The 17,258-nt window shown below is 43.9% G+C and overlaps 1 protein-coding gene across 1 annotated transcript in view; it reads right to left on the reverse strand.

Moving 5' to 3' along the window:
* The window catches only part of SACS (sacsin molecular chaperone), a 37,617-nt gene extending 36,560 nt beyond the window's left edge, over nucleotides 1–1,057 (reverse strand). Inside the window, exon 1 of the mRNA XM_065896238.1 lies at nucleotides 908–1,057. Coding sequence (XP_065752310.1) covers nucleotides 908–1,012 — 105 coding nt within the window. The 5' untranslated portion in view covers nucleotides 1,013–1,057. The remainder of the gene's footprint in view (nucleotides 1–907) is intronic.
* Between the last annotated feature and the right edge of the window lie 16,201 nt (nucleotides 1,058–17,258).

A 17,258-nucleotide genomic window follows, 5' to 3' on the forward strand; every position in this document is an offset into this window, starting at 1 on the left:
TGCCATCCTGGGTGGTTCAAGCAGTCCTTGTGTATCTGGTTCAACTCTTTTTTACCTCTTTATCACTTAAAAAGTGAAGATATTTACTAGGATAAAATAATAAGTTAATTTCTAGTAAAACGTCTCCATTTAACACCTCCTTTAAGAAAACTGTAGTATTTCCACCAGTCTTAAATGTTATATATAACATGAAATACTCCAATTTTCCAAAGTTTTGATCTGTTAAATCATTCATTTGCACCTTACAAGTTTTACTATAAATTTCCTCCTCAAAATAACAGCTTCCATGTTAAAGTATGCCTGAAGAGCCTCTCAGTCCTAAATTTCTGTGATTCAGAGATGGGTAGAAACATCTAAGACATAAAAGGTGAAAAAGTACTGACCAGGATTCCAGTTAAATGCATAACAAAGTCAGAAATATATGAGTAATGATGAAGTCACTTCAGTGGTTATGGCTCCGAAGAAGCAAACCAAAAAAGCAAACAAAAAAAACCCCTCTTGCTAAAACGCCCATCAAAAAAGTATCTTAATTTCAGGAAGTGAAGATTCAGACAAAAGGGGGGAGGGGGAAACAATGCTGAAACGGCAAATCGACAGAAATCACAGCAGTGACAGGCACACAGCCCCGTCATTCGATCGGTATCCACCAGGCATGATCATTCCCAGGCGAGCGGGAGCCCGGCCACCCGTCCCGGCCGCCCCATCCCCGGCCTCTCCCCCCAGACCCCGTCCCCGGTACACCCCGTCCTCCGCCCCCGTCCCCGGGTCCCCGTCCCCGGTCCCCAGGCCCCATCCCCGGGCCCAGTCCCCGGTCCTGCCGTCCCCAGGCTCCGTCCCCAAGCCCCTCGCCCCAGCCGCCCCATCCCCAGACCCCACCCCCGTCCCCAGGACCCCGTCCCCGCCCTACCTGTCGGCCTCCGAGCCACAGACGCTGCTCCGACGCGGGGAAGCCCGTCTCGGCCGCGAGGCGCCGCTTCACGTCGCGCACCGTCCAGGTCGCGGGCACCGCCATCGTCCTGCAGCCCACGCAGCCGGGAAGCACGGTCACCCGGAGCCACCTGTGTGAAGGCAAAGGCCTCAGCGGGCGCCACGTGGGGCCGTGCCCTGGGCCGACCCGCGCTCACCTGTCGCCCATGACTTGTCCTCACCGCCGGCGCTGCCGCGCCCGCACCATGCTCCCGCCGCAGCCCGCGCCTCCCGGCCCGGCCCGCCGACTGGGAGCCGCTGGAGGAAGCCTCGGCCGAGCAGGGGCCGGCAGAGGCGGCGGCGCGCTCCCGGCCGCAAGGGCCCCGGAGGCGCCGCCCGCGGGCACGCGCCCGCCAGGACCGTTAGCTGAGGAGACGCCTGGCCTGCGCGTAAGGCCCACCCGCAGGCTCTGCCCCAGGCCCCAGGCCCCGCCCAAGGCCCCGCCCCTCATGGACCGTTCCGGAGGAGATGCCCCTCCCGTCAAGCCCCGCGTCTCCCTCACCTTTCCTTGAGGAGACCCTAGACCCACCAGGCCCCGCCCCTCCCTCAGGCCCCTCCCCGCCCATCAGGACTCGACCCGCCTACAGGCTCCACCCCACCCGGATCTGTAGTTGAGAAGCTGCCTGGCCCCGCCCCTCCCTCACGCCCCGCCCCCGCCCCCCCTCCATCCGTCTGCGACAATGCAAGGCAGGGACCGCCTGCAACACTCCGCTGGAAACGCGGGACTCAGGTTTACAGAAGACTTGTGTTTTCCTTGACCGAGTTCAAAAGTGCCAGGACATGCAGAACTAGACCTGCAGGGCCTACGTCTCCTTCAACCGTAGTGATTTGAGTCTCTGGAAGCATCTCCAAATGAGGTTGACGGTGGCCTCTCGGGCACCAGCGGGGAACGAGGCGGCTGCAGAACAGTGTCCCCGCGGATTCGTTTCCTCTTTGTTTTTAAGGTACAAAAGGAGGATCGATGATTCGGTTTCCTGATGGAGTAAGGACTGCCAGCAGGAAAGTGATAGATGAGAATGCACGCGAGCGTATCCTATGACGCGTTAAAACATATGCAACTTATTTTGGCAATATTGTCTTCTGTTGTTGTGGCCCGTTTCCCATCACACCTGCAAGCTCCTTGAAATCAGAAGCACGAGTCTCAGAGTTGATGGAATCGCCCCAGAGTGACTAACGTTGCCTTGTAATTTGAAAGTGTATGTGGCTTGTTGACGCTTCAGAACACGTCAGTCCTTTCTTCCGGCTAAGTCTCTCGTAGGTGTGGAAGAGACACATTGCAAAAAAAAAAAAGGCAACGTCTACTCAGACAACTCAAAGGCTCTGTCGTGAACAGGTAAACTTGTGTGCTTCTTGTTTAAATACCCTTAATAGAATTAAATTTTAGTGTTGACCCCAAAAATGGTATTAAATACTGTTTTTCAATTTTACCCCCTCCTCCACAGAAAATATTACTCAGAACTCACTATCAGTCATAAAGATACAAAACACCCTTACAGCTGTTCCATCCCTTCCTTCCAACCGTATTTAAAAGTGAAGTTGCTCTAAGTCATGCAGGTTTTTCCCTACTTGGAACAAGTAAGCATGTTCAATCAATTACAGGAGAACATGCAAACTCAATATAAAGATCAGGCCAGAAAACCCTAACGGATGAACGTTCACGTTCACTTCTTCAATCAGACGAGGCCATACAAGCAAGTGCATTGGAATATCAACAAGTGGAAAAACTGTGAGCGCTCAGCCCTCTGCTAAAGTGCCAGGACAAATCTTTCACACCTCAATCCTTTGATAACCCTCAGATCTCTGATTTCCTTAAGGAGCCAGGCAAACAGGGTGTAGTGGAAAAGGAACAAAGGTGCAGAGTGAAGACTCGAGAGACAAGAAATGACCTGAAGGCAGAGGATTTCACAAGAAGTGAAGCAGATTTGGCTAGGGAAGGAGGCTGATCACAAAAAGCTTTGAACACCTGGAGTTCAAAGTACACTCAGGATATCCTTTAAAGGGTTGGTCAGCATGGGGAATGCAAATCTGGAACTCAGGCAAGGGGTCAAAGCTAAGGATATAGATTAGGGAATCATTCTTTTAATCACTCTGTTGATATTTGTTAAACCTCTCCTGTGTTCTAGAGGCACGCACTTCTAACTTGCAGGAATACAGCAATGAACAAAACAGAGTCCCTATGTCATGCTTACATTTTGAGGAAGAAGACAATAATAAACAAGTGGACAAATGATACATAAATTCACGCTATGAGGTCAGCCAGTTCTGTTTAAGTGAGGGGAGGGGGTTGGGGCAGTGCAAGATGGGACAGGAAAGGCACTCGGATGGTCGCAGAACTTCTTCCTAAGAAGTGACAGCAGAGGCCTGGGTGAAACACAAGAAGATGAGCTTATCCAAAGAGAACTTACAAAGGGGGCAGAGAACTGGTACAGCTCACACTCCCCTCCTCTTTCACCTGCACTTGGTGTCGCTGCCTAATTCTTCCCCCTCTTCCAGTTCTCTCTCTGATCCATGCCCAACCCCACACAAACTCAGATTTGGAATTAGTGTCTCCTGTTACTGGTGGCTTCCCGGGGCCTGGAAGAGGTCCTAACACAGAACAGGTGCTCAGTAAATATATACAAAGAAAGGAAGGAAGGACTGAGGGAGGGAGGGAGGAAAAGAGGGAGAGAGGGAAAAGAAGGAATGAATAAATATCTGGAAAATACAGCAAAGTGTAAACTCAAACATTATTCATAATTCTAACACCAACCTTAATACAAACAACAATTTTATACATGGCCATAAATTTAAGGGTTTTTAATATGATGGTAATTATACACCATGAACACATAGTAGTTTTCAATGTTTTTATCACTGTGTAAATCTCATTTCTATTAACTGCCTATAACTTTCCATTGAGAAGAAATGTCTTAGGCTACTTAACCCGATGAATAATTATGGTAGTTTAATTTTTAATAAGTATGGGTATTTTAATTTTTCAAAAGTGCACAGACTTCGTAACTGTTGAATATCTGTTCATGAAACGTCACCATTACGTATGATAAGAAGGAAATCTGCAAAATGTATTCTAAGAAGTGTTAAGCTGGGCCTTATATTCATTCTGTAGGAACCTATTATCAAATGCAGAACAGCAAGAAGCCGAAGCTTTAGTCCTTTCCTTTAGAACGAGTCCAAATCAGTAAGATAGGAGGGGGTCATGGGACCACCCTCTGAGCCTGTTTCAGTTATAGAGACGGGCAAATGAAGCTGTTTTATTGGACAAGCTGGAGTCAGCAGGACGCAGAGAACAATGTTATTCCTTCTCGTGACCCCTGTTTTAACTTGCCCTGGTGCTTTCTCTCTCTTTCCCTGGATGACGTAATCTGGCATTGCATGGGCCCCAGCTTCCCCATCACTCTTAGATGATGAAAATCTTCCAGTCCCTAATATGGACACATTTTAGTAACTGCAAAATCCTATCCAGGGTAATCATCAAAATGCCAGTCCAATGCAGTGTAAAAACTCTTAAATTTTTATTCTGGTCCATGTGCAATCTCACACTGCAGTTTAGAAGCATAGCTCCAGGCTCAGGTTAACTTCCCCTGAAACAATGCTTTGTGATTTTACAAACTGGTATGCGCCTGATAGCATATCTTTGATCAGAGGGAAACAATTAATTAGCCCCTTCTGGAAAATGTTCTCCACTTACACAAAGACAAAAGTATAACAAATCATTGTTCCTTTGTTTCATGAGTCAGCACAAGGCTGGTTAGCTTGGAAATAAAAAGATGAGGGCCTTGCAGGCATGCCAGTCAGTGAAGTCCTTAAGAATAAGTCAAACCATAAACGAAACAGGGAGAGGAAAAAGATCTCTAAGGGAAAGAAAACAGCACCCGCAAATCACGGAGTCAAAAATAGCAATAAAGCTGAGGAACTCCTAATAGTTCCCTACGAAAAGGTCAGAGGGCAAAATTCGTGCTGGGGCATAAAAAATATGACCACGCGGTCATGAAGTCTCTATGCCACATATGGAGTGACTGGAGGGGATGGGGAACCCCTTTCAGATTTTAATCAGGTTAGGCGATCATAGCTACATTTTACAAAGATTCCTCAGGCAGCAGAACTGAGGGTGACTTAAGGAGACAAGACTTAAACTAGGAACAAAACCAAGGAAAAAACTGTATCCATTAGATTAAGTAAAAAGCTTCAAAAAGGGCGTCAGCAATGCCAAGTAGCTGAAGTGCCCATAGGACCCGACACCAGGGAGGCCACTGTTGACTTAGTTCTTTGCTCCAAAACCTACAAGAATTTGTAGGATCCAGGGTCAAGTTATTCAGCGTGGCATACAAGGCTCATCACAGCTGAGCACCAATCAACCTTCTCAGAGTCTTCTCAGGCCACCCTGCCAACCATAATATAGCCTGTGTCTGAGACCAGCTGATGCTAATATGTAACATTCATGGAATACTCACTGCGTGCCAGGCACCTACTAAAATCCTTCTGTGATCCAGCTCATTTGATCTTCCCAACTATGCCGTGAAGTACATGAAAACCTCAACTGGCAGGTAAGGAAAATTAAACTAAATATCTTACTTACAGATCTACAGCTATAAATGGGAGAGCCAGAATTTGAACCCAGGTCATGCAACTCCAAAGCCCCAGCACTGTTCAGTGTTAAACTACAAGATTTATAAAATGCAGTCACTTCACTCTGCCTGGCTCTCCTCGTGGGCTCCACCTGCGTTGTCCCACCTGCCTGCATCCTCTACCCACCCCTCTCCATCTGAGAAGTCCCTAAGTCATAGTCCTAGAATCACCACTTCTCAAAGCTTTCCTCAACCCTTCCAGGCTGCTTCCTTCTGTATAATCTGAACATTGTACATTCACATTGGTGCTATAGCACTGATCCCATTTTTATTAATCATATTTCATTTCTGTTCACTGCAATGCATTTTTCCTTGAATCTTAAGGGCCAGAGCACAGAATTATTCAACAAATGTTACTCAGGCGTTTAGGGTTAAATGAATGACTGCATATAGGTGGATATTGACTCCACTCCTAAGATCAGTCAATAAGGTTTTATTTTGGTTTTTACTTCTGTTCAAAATGCTTTTGGCTGCAAGTAACTGACTACCTGACTAGCAGTAGCTAAACTGATAAGGGTTTGTTTTTCTCTCACATGCAGAGGAAGACTCCTCTTCTGCAGTGTCAGGACCAGCACCCCAGTGACGTGGGGACCTTCTCTCCTTCTCATAAAATGGCTAATACAGATCCAATATGTCCATATTCAGTGTAGGAAGAAGGAAAAGGGAAGACACCTGTCCTGTTTTATGGGAAAAGAAGAATTTTCCCAGCAGACTTCTATTTCTCTCCCATTAGCCAGAACTTTATCACATGGCCACCCCATAGCTGCCAGGAAGGAAGAAAAGCGAACACAGTTGTCTCTCGGTATAAGGAGCAGGAGGGAGGGGGGATTGGCTCCACAACCCCATGGTTTCCAAAATCCTTAGATGCTCAAGTCCCTTATATAAAACGCCATAATATCTGCGTATAACCTACACACATCTGCGTACTTTGAATCACCTACAGGTTACGTATAATACCTACTACAATGTAAATGCTCTGTAAGTAGTTGCCGGCTCATGGCAAATTCACGTTTTGCTTTTTGGAACTTTCTGGATATGGAGTTTCCACAGGTTTATTTAGCTTTTCAAGCCTCCATAGTAGGTTCCAGCAAGATCGTAGGGATTTGTGAGTGATCACTGGATCAGCCCACAGCACTGCTCTAATCTACATGGCAAAATTATGTTTAAATAATCTGCAGAAATATCAGAAAACAGTGCAACTGATAAGATTTTAAAAGATGTCGTGTAGTAACATATCAAGGTACATTTTTCTGAAGGATGGGGGAGGGGTGATATTGCATGCAAGTAATCTTTCTTGGCCTGGGGATGGGAATTTGGGCAGATCCTATGATTTTTTTGCTCACTCTAATATAATGGCAGTCCTGAGGTCACTTTAAGTTATTTCAATTCTATGATTGGAATAAGTTCAGCCAAAATCATTACATAAAAATTCAACCTTCAATCCTCATTCGAAGGTCAGTTTTCTCCTCACTGAAGCCATCACCACCCCACCCTAAGGCGGGTGGTCAGAGCCTTCCTAGAGGGAAGGGGTGGGGGTGGGGGCAGTTCTCCTCTCTCCTCGTTCCCCCAAATAGTCAGCTGTGATTGAGCCCACACAGGCCAAAGCCCTGAGACAGGAAAGGAAAGAGGGTGGTCTGTTCCTACTTGGCCGGGTGGACCTGAGCCCTGTGGGCCTGGCAGGTGATTGCGGTCACCCTTTCTCTTCCTTACCCCCGTGTTACTGAGCCTCTGTGTTTGATAAACTTCCCCCTGTTTCTGCTTTCCATCAGATCGCCTGACCTTGAAGGAGCATGGGAGGTCCACCGTCCTGAGTCAGACTTGCTGGTTTCCACTCGTTTTGTCTCCATGCTTTCCTGGGGCATCCAGCACCTGCCCTCTGCCTGCCACAGCCTCCACTGCCAGTGAATATCCTAAAAACACTGAGTTGGACCCTTTGAAAGGTAAATTTTATGGTATGCAAATTATATCTAAAAATAATAACATTGTAGTTGATGCAAAGGCAAAGGCATTCCCTGTACCACAGTGTGTAGAGTCCCTCTGGGCACAAACGTTTGTGAATGTGGCTACTTTGACTTTTCTGGTGAGTCCAGTGGTTTGTCTATTTAACCATCTTCTTAAGATGCTCTGAGTCTTTTTCCAGAATGTTCGGAACTGACATCTTTGCCCTCAGATACATACAGGAACAGAATGAAATACAAACTCCTTAGAAGGACATTCAAGTTCTACTTTGTCACGCTCATCTCTCACTCCCCGCCCTCGCCCCAATTTACTCTCCCCCACCCCTCCCACCTACCCTTCTGGGCTCTGCTACAGCCTCAAGAAATTAACTCCCCAGCTCTCTCACGTGGTCTCTGCCTGTATTCCCCTTCCTTCCCCGATGTCCATTCCTCCTTCAGATGCACCCCAAGTATCCTTCGCTGGGAAGCCTGGTGCTCACCTTCTAGATGACTCCCCCCGTGGACCCCACAACTCCACCATCAAGGTCTTACGCACAGTGATCCTTTGCACGGAGGATCTGGGCTTCAACCAGTGAGGCAGAGCTTATCCGGCAAGCCACGTTCAATACAACAAGCGAGACAAGTGACAGAACTTCCCTTCTCTTTGTGCCAATGGAGACACGGTGCCTTAACTTTTTTTTTTTTTGAAATAACTTTGATTTTATTTGTAATTGTATATATTTGCTTATAACTTTGACAAAGAACATCAAAGAATTTGGCACTGAAATCTCATATTGCTGTGATTAAAAGGAACCTGAGAGCTTGGATAAGGGCAGGGTTAATAATAATAATTTGACTCTGATATCTTATCCCTGAATGCTTTTGACATATTTTATAGTGTTCTTTAAAAGTTCAGTAAATATAGTATGGTATCCTGGATTGGTCCTGGAATGGAAAATGATACTAGTGGATAACTAGTGATTACAAATAAAGTCTGGAATTTAGTTAATGATAATGTCCTAATGCTGTATCAGCTAGAACTCTTGTGATTGAAAGTAACTGAGGTTCAGCTCAGTGTACAAGGAAAATGGAACATTCGTGAGTTTATCTCAAATTAGACTTGGTATGGTACAAACTTCTTTCTCTCTATTCTGCTTCTCTCTCTGTCTCTCTCTCCTCTGGATCCCTCTATGTTGCTCTAAAAGAAAACCTGTGTACTTCACTAAGATGCCATTGTTAGCCCCAACTAGTTATCTACTTAACATTCCAAGTGGAGGAAATGTATGCGTCCCTCTCCAATATCTATGTATTAAAAGTGCTAAAGAGCTAAAATCTATTTTAGTTATTTATTCACCCTTGAAATGATTACTAAGCCTGTTCATCTTGGCCATCCAAACTCATGTGATCAAATAAGAAACAATCAACTACAGGGAAGAAAACTGTCTTCGGAAAAGTGAATCTATGCAGTCATGTCACCAACATGTATGATCTCAAACAGGATAGGGCTTCTTTGCTACGTGATCCCATAGCATCCTGCATATTCCTCAGTGAAATTATTCTAAATCATCGCAAGTTCGCCTTCCTCATAAGATCATCTTTGGTGACTTGAGTAATGAAATATTGCCTTACTCATCTTTCTATCTCCATGTTTATCTGATGGTAGTAACTACAAAATATTTGATGAAAGGAGACAGAAAGTAAATCAATCTGATGCAGGTAAGAAAAATAACTGGAGTTAGCACAAAATATGTTAATATTCGTTTTTGTTTTTTGGCATTTAAGCAAAATTAATTTTGTTTGATGGAGGCATTAGATTTTAGTCCATGCCTCTGTTCGTTTCTCTGAGGTATAAGTGACGTGTAATATTAGTTTCAGGTGTACAACATAAGGATCGGCTATTTGTATATATTGCAAAATGATCACCGCAATAAGTCTAGTTAACATCTATCACTACACATAGTTACAACTTTTTTCTTGTGATGAGAACTTTTAAGATCTACTCTTAGCAACTTTCAAATATACAATACAGTATTATTAACTGTAGTCACCATGCTGTACCTTAAATCCCCATGGCTTATGTATTTTATAAAGATGCTCATTTTTAACATAGCTCCTAGATGCTAGCTTTTCCCATCTTCTTCTTTTTTTTTTTTTTTAAATGTATTATCCATTTAACTTGAAGGTGAGGTTCTAGACTCAGCATTTTAGCATAATGAATGAGAATCCACTGGAGCGTATGGTTTCTAGCCAACAGGTGAAAGAAATCCAGCAAGGCTCTTTAAACCCCATTCAGGATGGGAGTAAGGGTGGCCCAGGAAGCCGGAATGATCATCTCAGATTCTCACTTATTCTTCCCTTCTACACAGGGAAGGAAAATGGAGATAGAGGAGACGGTGCCTTAACTTTTATTTTTAGTTCCATTAAACATGCTTTGGGAAATGACGTCATGTTTCCGAATGAACATTCCTCCCTTTGCTCCTTCCAAAGAGGGACTACGAATTCCCCAAACTGCTGTAAAAGTTTTGAGAAAATAGGATTGTATAGACTTTACATGACGCTTTTGAATCTATTGTTAATATGAATGCGAGGTAGTTGTTTGGTTGCCAAAAATCCTAGATTATTCAAAGATAGCTTTGCCAAAGCGAAATTAACCAGGAAGGGCCTTAAGTGTAGTCATGGTTATATACAGCAATGGGGTAATCCGAAAGAACTTTGCATTAGAAAGGAAAACAGTGACTCAGGCCCTCAGATTTTGTAGCGGCCCTCAGATACCGCTAAAAAAAAAAAAAAAAAAAAATGAAAGGGCAAGTTCTAATATAAAGGAAAGCCCCTGAGCGTCACGGTGTTGTCTTCCATTAAAGGTTTTCTTGGATGAGCACTGCAGCCTCAAGTCCCCGTCAGGAAAGAGACTGCCCTCCTGGTTGATTCTGTGTCTGGACTGAGTTCTGGTTCTTCCTTTTCCTCTTTCATTGTCTTTACTCCCAAGCGTGTGTCAAGATGTGTCAAGATGTGACACATCTTGAGCCATATTAGCCATTTCAGGGGATAATAAAACCACATATGGTTTCTGAATTCCTCTTCCATTTATGACAACCTTGATTAAATATCCTCTTGGAATGCTTTATAGAAAATATGGAGATAGAGTGAGCTAGCTATAGCAGTATGTTCATTAAGATAAATGTACTGTATGCTAATTAGAGTGTTTTAATGGAGTCTCGGCCCTAGACACAACGGTAGGAAACTTATGACATAAACCTATAAAACACTCCATCATAAAATTGATTAAATTGAACATAAAAAACAGAAATGGTATGAGCAACGAATACCATAATACATTCTAATACACTTCTTCCTTTCTTCTGTTTCTTCCAGCTATCGATATTGTGCTTTTCTTTTAGGAAGTTAGTAATTTTCCTTCTGTTTTGTCCTTTATTTACACAAGTTGCTTTTCTTCACTTTCCACCTGTCTCCATCCTCCACCCCTTGTGTGGAGGTGAACTGATGGTCAGACCCAACCCCCCCTGCAGTCCCGCTCTCACGCCCTTCCATGGGAGCGATGTCACCGCTCCGAGCTCACTTCCTCACCTGTACGACCCTTCTTCAGGGTTACGGTGAGGTGAAAAGGGCTGTCGCTGACCTGGGAGGGTCGCATTTATTCATACAATAAAAATGCGTGACAGGGCTTCCCTGGTGGCATAGTGGTTGAGAGTCCGCCTGCCGATGCAGGGGACGCAGGTTGGTGGCCCGGTGCGGGAAGATCCCACGTGCCACGGAGCGGCTGGGGCCGTGAGCCGCGGCCGCTGAGCCTGTGCGTCCGGAGCCCGTGCTGCGCAACGGGAGAGGCCACAGCAGTGAGAGGCCTGCGCACCGCTAAAAAAAAAAAAAAAAAAAAAAATGAAAGGGCAAGTTCTAATATAAAGGAAAGCCCCTGAGCGTCACGGGGTTGTCTTCCATTAAAGGTTTTCTTGGATGAGCACTGCAGCCTCAAGTCCCCGTCAGGAAAGAGACTGCCCTCCTGGTTGATTCTGTGTCTGGACTGAGTTCTGGTTCTTCCTTTTCCTCTTTCATTGTCTTTACTCCCAAGCGTGCCCAAGGTCAGCTCCCATCAGCTCCATTCCCCACGCCGTCGTGGATCTGCTTCCCTGCCAGGCACATCCCTCCTGCTCACGAGGAGTCCCACTCCAGAGTGCCCTGGGATTCCCTTCAGGTGCGTTTCCCTGTGTCTGTGTGTGTTTAGAAATAGAATTTATTTTTCTTTCGTCTCTTTAAACCTTCTTCGGAGAAGACCACACACACGGGCTAACTCTCAACAAGACGTATCCCTCTCGATGCCACGGCACAGACTCCTCTGATCCCCATTTGCTTCTTCCAGCAGGAAGGCAGTGCAGCCTATTCCTGTCTCTCAAGAATATTTCTGTTGCTGTGTGGGCACTAGGTTCAGAGTTTGGGAAGGTGAGTCACCTAACTGCCTCTGAGATCGCACCACAGAGACCACTGCTCACTTAAAGCAGTCATTGGGATGGTGAGAAATTCAAAACCACCCATAATAATAATACCTGCCATAATGAAACACTTACTGGGCACCAAACACTTCTAATTTAATCTTCCCTAAAATCCTATGAGGCATTTTTATTTCTATTTTACAGATTTTTTTAAAAAAGAGATTCAGAAAGGTAATAACTTCCCCAGACCACACACAGGGCCCAGATCTAACCCCACTCCGTGCAAACCCATACCCTGTCCATACCCCCATATGGGGTTGTTATTGGTGCTAATAGAGATGTTTATATCCTGGGGAAAACGTGACTCCAGGGTACATGTTATACTGTTCAAATAAGAGAATGGTTTTCATGTATAAAAATTGCTGTGGCTCCAGTGACAGATTTGGGGTTCACTCTAAGGAAAAATACTCCACCAATTAGAACAATACACATTTGTATTCATTTATCACCAACCACATGCTGAATCTTTCACACCCACTGTCATATTTCATTCCCAGATAAATCTACAAAGAAGACATTATCAACCACATTGATAAACCAGGATTCAGGACCCAGAGATGGCAAGTAATTTGTCTAAGATTTCCTTGCAAATGCCAAGTGTCAAGACTGGAACCCAGGTTTCCATTCAACTTCCTTATTCTATGCTGCTCCCCAGAATTGAAGTAAAGGGGAAACACTTTGCTTGAGATTCTAAAAATCTCACACAGTCAGCATGCTTTAGGGATAAAAGTGCCCTAAAATCTCTCCTAAGAGCTAATTACAATCTTGTATTTTCAAGCACATGGCAATTTTATAGTCTGGCTGGATGTAGGCGGCACAAAAGCCCTCACACACGTGCTGGAAAACACTTTTGAATGAATATGGTAAGTCAGACAAAGACAAATGTCATACGATACCACTTATATGTGGAATCTAAAAAAATGGTACAAATGAACTTATTTACAAGACAGACATAGAGTCACAGATGTGGAAAACAAACCTATGGTTACCGGGGGGGGGAAGTGGGGGGAGAAATAAACTGGGAGATTGGGATTGACATATACACACTGCTATATATAAAATAGATAACTAATAAGGACATACTGTATAGCACAGGGAACTCTACTCAGTATTCTGTAATGGCCTATATGGGAAAAGAATCTAAAAAAGGGTGGATATATGTATATACATAACTGATTCACTTTGCTGTACATCTGAAACTAACACAACATTGTAAATCAACTACAGTTCAATAAAAATTAAAGATAAATAAGTAAATAAATGTGATAAATATATAAGCATGAATTACAGAATAGAGATATAGACATATCTATATGTCTATATAGATACAGACAGCAAACAGGGTGAGATTTTACAATTCCCTAGCTCTGTTCAGTTAATTATAGCCAATTGAGTTACTTGTGTAAAAATACACTCCCCTATGTTTAGTTGTTAAGCAACGTCTCAGATAGAATCCCTAGACCATAATTTGATTAAACTAACATCCTTTGGATCAGAAGTATTTGAGAAATGAATTTATGAAAAATGGAATCTTTTTTATTTTGTCGTATTTTATTTTTAATATTTCTTGCTTACATTCATTAAAGATTTTTAAAAATAAAAAAACATGTTCTTATTTATCTAATGTCTAAATATTTGGACTTGGAATAATAATGTCAATGAATGATCACTTCAAAAGCTGACCATTGTTTTATCTCTGTGCAGAGTCAGCGCCACAGTAACTTGAAAATATGAATCACAGAAACTGTGTCCACAAAATTACAGATCTGTGAAGTTGTGAAAAGCAATGTTCTGTTTTTTCCCTTTGCTTTATATAAAACGAGGAGCATGCTACAGCCTTCCTCACACGGAAGGGTTTATGAGCAGCTTCATGCATTTGCTGTTTGAAGAACAATGATAGTAGTTGGCAGGCAACCACTACTGGAGGGGACACAAAGGAAATGCTAGTTAAAAATAGGTCAAGAGAGCTTTTTAAGGAAAATTGGGAATGAATCCATAAAAAAACAAAATGACTGAATTTTACATGATTACTGCAATTGAACAGACGCTTCATCGTTAAAATCCTACATTTTTGCTCATTTCCCGAACCATTTCAAATTTTCTCTTGATAGGATTTTATTGGATAAACTAGATATAAAATGGAAAAAGAAGATGTCTATTTACTTACTGCTTCTAAAAATGAATATTTCTGAAGCACCAGGGACAAAATTTTTAAATAGAGAAAGGGTAGAATAATATTCAAATGTACAGTTTTTCTTTCAGAATTCACCCAAATCTAAATCTAAACAAACCGTATGATTGTTCACTATTTCCATAATCTTTACAACTATAATGGCTAAGTAATTTACATTAAAAACTCATCAATGGAAAACTATTAAGAGCAACTGAATGTAGCTCAGAAAACACATAATGTCCTTAGCAAAGAAAGTTATATGTGTATGTGTCTTGTAAGCCTTTGGTCACTTTCTTGTTTTCTAAATATTTTCCCTTTTTGGTTAAATAATCTAAAGATATTATAGATGCAAAACAAATATTCCAAGAAAGAAATGCTGGTCATTCTCTGCAAACCCTCTCCTTACACATCCAGTTGGCCACTGTGTCGAAGTGCTCAGTCCCGATCAACACCTTTTGAGTCTGGCGCCTTAGACCACTCGGCCATCCTGACACGACTGATCAACACCTTTTGAATCCATTCCCTCCATCTGTTCCTGTTGGTTCAGGCCCTTACCCTCTTTTACTCAGACCACTAGGTCAGGGTCCCAGCTCTTCTCACTGCCCCAAATCGTTTCCCCTCCAACTAATGCTTCCTGTTGCCACCAAGCTGACCTATAATGAAGCCTTTCCCCAGCATAATAACACTCAGTGCTTCAAGTTCAAAGGCTTCAGAGACAGGCTCACCTTTCCTGCCTTGTCCCGCCCTCCTTCCTGAGCATCCTCCCAGAGCCCTGCAGCCATGCTCATATCGGGGTACCTCTTTTGCACATTTCCCTGGACATTCTGTTTTAAAGATGTTAAAGTGGGGGGAAAAAGAGCACCAACAGCTAGGCACGGCTTAACCAGTCCACTGAGTGGACACAGAAGGTTGAGACAACTCAATCCAGGGAGAATCCATGCTATGAATTGAAAGAATAGGCTAATCCCAACCTAACCCTTTGAGCAGCCCTCACTAAATAATTGTAAGTAAATTGGGTAACATTCATGGTATTTACTCTAAAAATGTATGGTCAAAATTTCCTGTTCCAGAATAGGGAACAAGGGTTCTTAATCATCTCTTATTGTAACATGACCTATGGATCCAAAGAATATGATGATGAGCTACTATTAGTAAAGTGCAGACGTAGAGATGGCCGTCCCAGTGTTTGCCTTTTTTCAGTGGCTGTGAGCAGTGGACAGAGAAGCCATCAGTTGCCTCCTCTGTACTTAACACGGTATCTGCAAGACACGCGTCCTCCTTGCAAACCTTCTCTCCTCTCCTTCTGGGGCTCGACTGAAGCTTTAAGCTAAGCCCTCCCTAGTTAAAAATAAAGGTATGGTAAACGTGTGTGACGGGTCTGTAGACCATCACTGTCTTTTAAAAAACACATTTGCCTTCACCTTTCTCCATGCAGGTGAAAGGAACAAATTAAATACTGCCTGAAATCCGTTCATTCGGGACTCTGCACTCCGCCACCACTTCCTTGCAACGTCAGAACGGTCAACTCCTTTCTGTTTTTTTTCCCTTCTGTGGGCAGTGGGGAGCAGGTAGCAATTTAACTTTACGTCAAAATGTCAAATGGTTTAGCTGTGCCTTCAGAGGCGAGATGTCACAACCATATGCAATCACTTATACAGCTTTTCTGTCTTTTACATTTTCTACGATTGTTCTAGGGATTTTGTATTTTCCTGTTCACTCTTTGAGGGCTTTTTCTACAGAACCTACTTACTTGGTCTAGGAGGTGCTGTAGCTTTCAGATTGAGTTTGCCTCTGAAAAGAATTAGCGTTTTGTTTCTGTACTGTTTTTCGATGGCTACTGCTTTCAATCATAACAGACTAGAAACGAGAACCATTTATATTAAAGTTTCACGTATAAATGGTTTTGCCACTCTATGCTATCACTTCTCTATGAGATTCCTTCCCCCAGCACCCCTCCCCAGGAGATTCAGTAAATGAGATAATTTAAAATCCTGTTTCATGCTGGGTAATAAGTTAACTTTCTATTATTCTGAAGAAAAAGCTATAGTTGATTTTTCAGCGAAGGGGACCTTCCTAAGCAGTGTGTAAAGGGCCATGATTCCAACTGCCATGAATGGTAAATAACACACGTGTTTCTATGGCTGTGCCTGTTCATCTTCTCCCATCTGTGCCTTCCGGTGACTGCACCGAACTTGCCGCGGCTCCGCACACGAGTCCCTCCTTCCCCCAGAGGAACCTGCCCGGAGCGGAGCAGCCCTTGGAGCTCCTCGGAGGACCACCCTGCCGTTTAAGAAGTGCCCCCCCGACACAGCTGTACACCCAGGGCCCTGCCACGAAGACCAGGGAAAAATAAGACGTCTAAGGGTTTGCTTTAACACACTGACGCAAAGAAAAAGAGGGTCATGAACAAATGTGGTGGATTTCAATCATCACTGAATCTGCCCATTGGCTATATGGATGTTCATTGTAATAGTTCCCCCTACTTCTGTGGATGCCTGAAATTTCTCATGGTAAAATTTTTATCACAAGGTAGAGGGGTACAAAGGGCAAGCACAGGATTTCTGTCAATTCCAGGTAAGGAGGGTGAAAGCCCAAGCACCCCTCCACATACACCAATACTTTCCCTTTGCCCCATGGGCCCACTCTCCACCCTGCTCTGGGCCCCTGGCCAGAAATCCCCACCACCAACCAAGAAGGACAAGAAAGACGGGTTTGCAACTGCTCATTAGGCTGGGATGGTGGTGGCAGCACCGTTCCTGGGGCGCCTGCATGATGACAGATGCTCTGGACTGTGGGTGAGCCATCAGGGCTGGTTTCTGGAGGATGGAGGGATGAGAGCAATGGTGCCCTTTTCCACATCAGGTACTACACAAGTGTCTTACATTCACAGTCTCTGATCTAACATTATTATAGGCATTATCTTCCCCATATTATGAAAAGAAGTGACTTACTCAAGGCTCCGTGACTAGTAAACGGGATTCAAACCAAGTTATGTCTGGCTCAAAAGTTTATACTCTTCCCATTACAGAATTTGTTTTCTCCTAAAGGAGCTGTG

The sequence above is a fragment of the Phocoena phocoena genome, chromosome 18 (genome assembly GCF_963924675.1).
Source record: "Phocoena phocoena chromosome 18, mPhoPho1.1, whole genome shotgun sequence".
Taxonomy (NCBI): Eukaryota; Metazoa; Chordata; class Mammalia; order Artiodactyla; family Phocoenidae; genus Phocoena; species Phocoena phocoena.